The sequence below is a fragment of the Neophocaena asiaeorientalis genome, unplaced genomic scaffold, assembly GCF_003031525.2.
Source record: "Neophocaena asiaeorientalis asiaeorientalis breed wild unplaced genomic scaffold, Neophocaena_asiaeorientalis_V1.1 scaffold78, whole genome shotgun sequence".
NCBI lineage: Eukaryota > Metazoa > Chordata > Mammalia > Artiodactyla > Phocoenidae > Neophocaena > Neophocaena asiaeorientalis.
In genome coordinates this window covers 17,181,256-17,186,048 of record NW_020175018.1, presented here as the reverse complement: position 1 = coordinate 17,186,048, position 4,793 = coordinate 17,181,256, and the positions used below count along the sequence as shown (strand labels likewise).

At 60.1% G+C, this 4,793-nt stretch overlaps 1 protein-coding gene across 1 annotated transcript in view; it reads left to right on the top strand.

The window, feature by feature from the left end:
• The window catches only part of OLFM1 (olfactomedin 1), a 35,274-nt gene that overhangs the window by 24,574 nt on the left and 5,907 nt on the right, over positions 1-4,793 (top strand). The window contains exon 5 of the mRNA XM_024762777.1: positions 2,449-2,555. Coding sequence (XP_024618545.1) covers positions 2,449-2,555 — 107 coding nt within the window. The remainder of the gene's footprint in view (positions 1-2,448; positions 2,556-4,793) is intronic.

The window sequence follows — 4,793 nt, the reverse complement described above, 5'->3', positions numbered from 1 at the left end:
GAGGATTTTCTGGGAGGTGGATAGGTATACCTCTCAGCTCCTGAGGGGTGAGTCATTTGTTCGTTCATTCATTCGTTTTGGACAGCTCCCCCAGGCTGAGCCTTGTGGGGGGGAGGGGCGTCCTGCCTGGGTCGTGAGACCCGGACGCCCGGGGCCACGCCCAGGGGGTGTGCAGGCCCAGCCTGGGTCGGGGAGGCAGGGTGGGTGCCGTCCGGAAGGGAGCGGGCTCTGCAGAGGCGTCGGTGTGGGTCCAGCCACAGAAGACAGGAGGGCAGGAGCAGGGTGGGGGTCTGGCTGTCCCGATGGGGGTGGGCCTGAGCAAAGGTAGGGAGGTGGGTAGAGCTGGGCAGGTGGCCGAGCCGGGCCTCACCCGCCAGCGTCACCTTCTGAATGTGATGTAAAGGATGGATGTCTGTCTCCTTCGGGGGAGGTCGTCCCAGGCCGGGTGTGACCGCTGAAGGCTGGGCAGGGCGTTGGCGTGAGTGGACGTCTCACTGGGAAGTGTGCCCGCGATGGGGCACCAGCAGGCATCCCACCCGGGGCCCCCGATCCGTGACACCCTTGGGGCCACGGTGCCTTGGGACTTCTCCTTCCGGGCGGCAGACAGGACCACTGTCCCTGACTCAGCGGTGGGGAGGCCCTGCACGGGACATTCACACGGGGCACTTTGCTGGCCTCTGGGCAGCAGGGAGATGGGCTGTCTCTGGTGTTCGATGGCCCCCGTTAGCATTTCCCACCCAGTTCGGAGGGTCTGCTGTCTCCGGGGGGCAGCCCAGAATCCCCCAGGGTCACAGAAACAAAGAGGGTGCTGGGGGGAGACCGGCCTAGTGTCCTGCTTCTCCCCTGCCCTCCCTCCTCCAGACGGAACCCTCAGGGAACCCCACCCCAAATTCTCAAAACCCTCGTGGGATGAGAACCTGGTCTGGGGCTCTCGTGGGCATGCACGCTCTCGCGAGATTTCCAAGGACCCACTTTTTTCTTACTTCTGGTTGCAGTAGATGTTGGCTAACCTGCACGTAATGTCCAGTCCCTTTGTCCTCTGTCTGTCCTCCCTCAGATGGGGGGTGTGGACAGGGCCGGCCTTGAGGGGACAGTATTTCAGTGGGAAAAAGTATGCAATTCCTCCTGAAAGGGGAACAGGCAAATATATGCTGGGAAGGGATGGGCGAGTAAAAATAGTTGAGTTCCTTTTTCGAATCTGGGCCAGAGGCAGCAGCCTGGGGAGCGGCACCGCTGGGTCTTAGGAGCGGGGCAGCGTGACTTGATGGGAATTTGGCTGTAAAGCCGCCTTTCTTCTGCTTTGCAGTCAGCTCTTAATCCCGGTCCAAAGCCTCCGCGTTGCCCAGATACAAGCTCTCCTGACAACACAAAGAGACAGAGGCCCCAGGCACTGGGCTGGGGGTCCAGGGCGTCCACTTCTCCAGTCTTGTTCGGTGATGCTGATGGATCTACTTGCCCCACTTTAAGTTTGGCGAGAGAGTGGGAGGCACCCCAGACAGTGCAGAGGTGGCCATGGGCCCCTCCCCGAGGCCGGGCCACCTCACTTGGCGGGATGATCCCCGGCTAAACCACGGTCCCTGGGTTAAGTCACTGGCAATCCTCTGAAAACGCGCAGGTCTCCTCTAAACTTTGCAGACTGACCTCTACATCGGCTAATACAGTGGGAGTTTAGCAGAGCTGGGTAGTTACACGCAGGCCTGGCCTGGAAGAAAGGGAGGGTGTCCCAGTAGGCACACGTCCCGGCAGGGCAGGACCCACTGCCTACGTTGAGGGGCCAGTCGGCTTCTGAGGCTCAGGAACCTTTTGCCCTTCTGAGGCTGTCTGAGTTTACTTATTCCGGAAGGCTTCAGGGCTACGCACACAGGGTGGCATCCAGGTGGCAGGAGGGGGATTTCTGCTGGGCATGGTGGCTGCCTGGGGCTATCAGGGGCAGTGGGAAGGGCGCTGGGCTATTGGGAGTGCCCGAGTGTCGGTGTGGCCCCGAGCGTATCCCAGCCCGTCTCCCGCCTCCATCTGTGTGACGGGAGGGCGCCGTCACCCCCGTGCTCTCTGCTCCGTCAGTGACTTCAAATCCCAGCCCTCCGGCCCCTGGGCACCTCCTCCAGGCAGTAGGGAGCCCGCTGTCACCCTGCAGGGAAGCTCACAGGCCCTCCAGGGGGAAGGAGCGCCCTTCCTCCTGCGCTGGACCGCAGATGCACTTTCTCCTTAGGAGGTCCAGCGGCTGCCACCCCTGCTTCCCAGAGGAGAAAACTGCGTCTGGGCGAGGCTGGCCGCCCTGTCGGGCGGTGCGGCCCTGGCACCCCCGGCCCTAGGCCCAGGGGGCTGCACCTCCCTCTCCCCACCCGCCCTGGCCTCCGTTGCTCTCTGCTTGGGGGAGGGGGTGGTGGCCTCTCGCCTTTGGGGCTGGGCCCAGGCACTCACTCCCCCACGTCGTGTCCTCTCTTGCAGCGTGTGGCAAGCTGACGGGCATAAGTGACCCCGTGACCATCAAGACCTCCGGCTCGAGGTTTGGGTCCTGGATGACGGACCCTCTGGCCCCAGAAGGTGATAACAGGGTAAGTGCTTCCTTCATTGGGTCTGGGTCTGGGGCAGGGGGGCTGTGGACGAGGGAAACTTGGTGCCCCCGGGGTGGGGTTCCAGGGACTTTGGGGAGAGGCCCAGGTCCCTTGCCGAGGTCCCTGTACTAAGGCAGAGTCACAGACCGCGGGGTGGGTCCGAGGACGCCTGCGACCCCCTCCCCGCGTGTGGCTCTGCCCCTGGGAGCTGAGGGGCCGCCTCCGGGCTGAAACCTTCCCATGCTCACAGCACTGTCCCCGCTCCGCAGGGACAGCATGGTCAGGCCTTCTTGTTTTAATGACTTCTCATTTGCGTTTCATTTGCCATTCCTTTCATGGCTGATGGAAACTCATGTTCTTTTTTGATTTAGGAGAAAAGCCATGTTCTTTTTTTTCTAGACTCTCCCCCCTGGGTAAAGACCTCATAAAAGGAGAGAGAGACGACCGAGCGGCACGTCTGTCTTGATCGGGATGGGGTGGGGGCTGCGTTGCGTTCTGTCGTCGGAGTCCCTTCGGGGCGTGGGGAGCAGAGGGCTGGCTGGCTGGGAGGGTGGCGCCTGGCCCACTGGGCCCGGGTAACATCCGTCCATCACCACAGCGTCCTTCGGGAGCGTTTCAGCGAAGGGAGGTTCCAAACGCCCAGGGTTCTGGCTCTCGGTTGGAGGAAAGGAGCTGTGGGCATCCCTGTCCCTTGGTGGTCCACCAGCCTGACCGCTGGCACCCGGAGAGAACCGTCAAAACAGTCCAGGGCCTCTCTTACCCAGCCCCTTGCCTGCAGGACGTTTAGAAAATAAACACTTAAAAAAAAACTTCAACTCTTCCTCTGGGCAGATTGAGAAAGGAGCTTAGGAATTTGAGACCCTCTCAGCCTTGTCTGGAGGATTTTCAGTGGGGAGGGATCTTGAGACTTCTGATGTCTGCTCCTCCCCCAGCCCCATTCCCACCCTTCAGACAGTGTGATTGCTTCTGTTTAGATCAGGAAGCCGCACATTCTCCTTCTGGGGAAGACGCCTGGGGGGCCGTGACGGGCTTTCCAGCGATCTGGGCGTCTGTCTTTTTATACCACAACCTCCAGTGGGAGGAACCCCCGTCTCTCCCCTTCCTTACCCACCCACCCCCTCCCCCGGCAGGCCAGCAGCCTCTTCCCAGACCTCATCCCCAGGTCTGCAGGCAGAGAGTTCTGGAAGGAGGGGGGCGGCTACAGGCTGCAAACCCGGGAAATGACCGGGTCCGGTATTTTGGGGGTGAAGTTTGTTTGTGTTTTATTTTCTGAATGGTGACGGCCGGCTGGTCCTTGGAAGTTTTCTAAGAATTTAACTGGCCAGTTGTTAATTACCAATGAACCATTTGATTGGCCAGTTGTTACCCTGACTGCTCTTCGGTTCCATCTGCGTCCCCCTGGAAAACAGCACTTTGGTTCCGAGTTTGGTTAGGAATGGACTCTTACTGTGGGCGTCAGTCATAATGACAGTGATGCAGACGCGAAAACAAGACGGTGATGCAGACCCTGAGCGCGTGACGTTTATACTGAAATACAAGAGGGAGTCTTGGTTCTAGGACGCAGCGACACGTGTGCCCAGCCCTCAGCTGAGCGCACCTGTGCCTGTCCTGGTTTGGTCCCACGGCTGCCCTCCAGCCGGAGATCATAGTTGTCTCTGCTGTGTCGATGAGAAAACGCAGGGCCAGGAGGGTCACGTGACTTGCCCAAGGTCTCAGGAAAGGCTGGCCGGTGGGTTTATTAACCATTTATTTACCGCGATACCCCAGGTTGAGTCTCCCGAGTCACCCTCCTCTCCATTGCCTTCTCCCCACCTCCCGCCTGCCCTCTGCCTGCCCCACCACACACACCCCACTGACCCAGCAGGCCTCTTGGGATCCGTGAGCTGGAACCAATGACCTTGGTGCTGCAGAGGAGGAACCCCGGTCTAGAGGATTTCGCCCCATCTGACACCGCAGATGTGCCTCTGGGTCCCCACGTTGATGTCAGTTTCCTTGGTTGTAGTGAGCGCTCGTCAAATTTTCTTTTCTCAGAGATCACGTATCAGGGCTCCTGGAATCCCCCGTACCGTGAGGGTGTAGGTTCATCTGCCGTTGAGGTGGTGATGGATGCTTTTGGGAATTAGACATCTCTTTTCTGCTTGATGAGCTGATCACCGTCCAGGAAAGGGGGCCCTGGTGATGGACAGAGTGCAAGCAGGAAGGCGGAAGGGGGGCCTTTGTGGAGCTGACTCAGTGGGG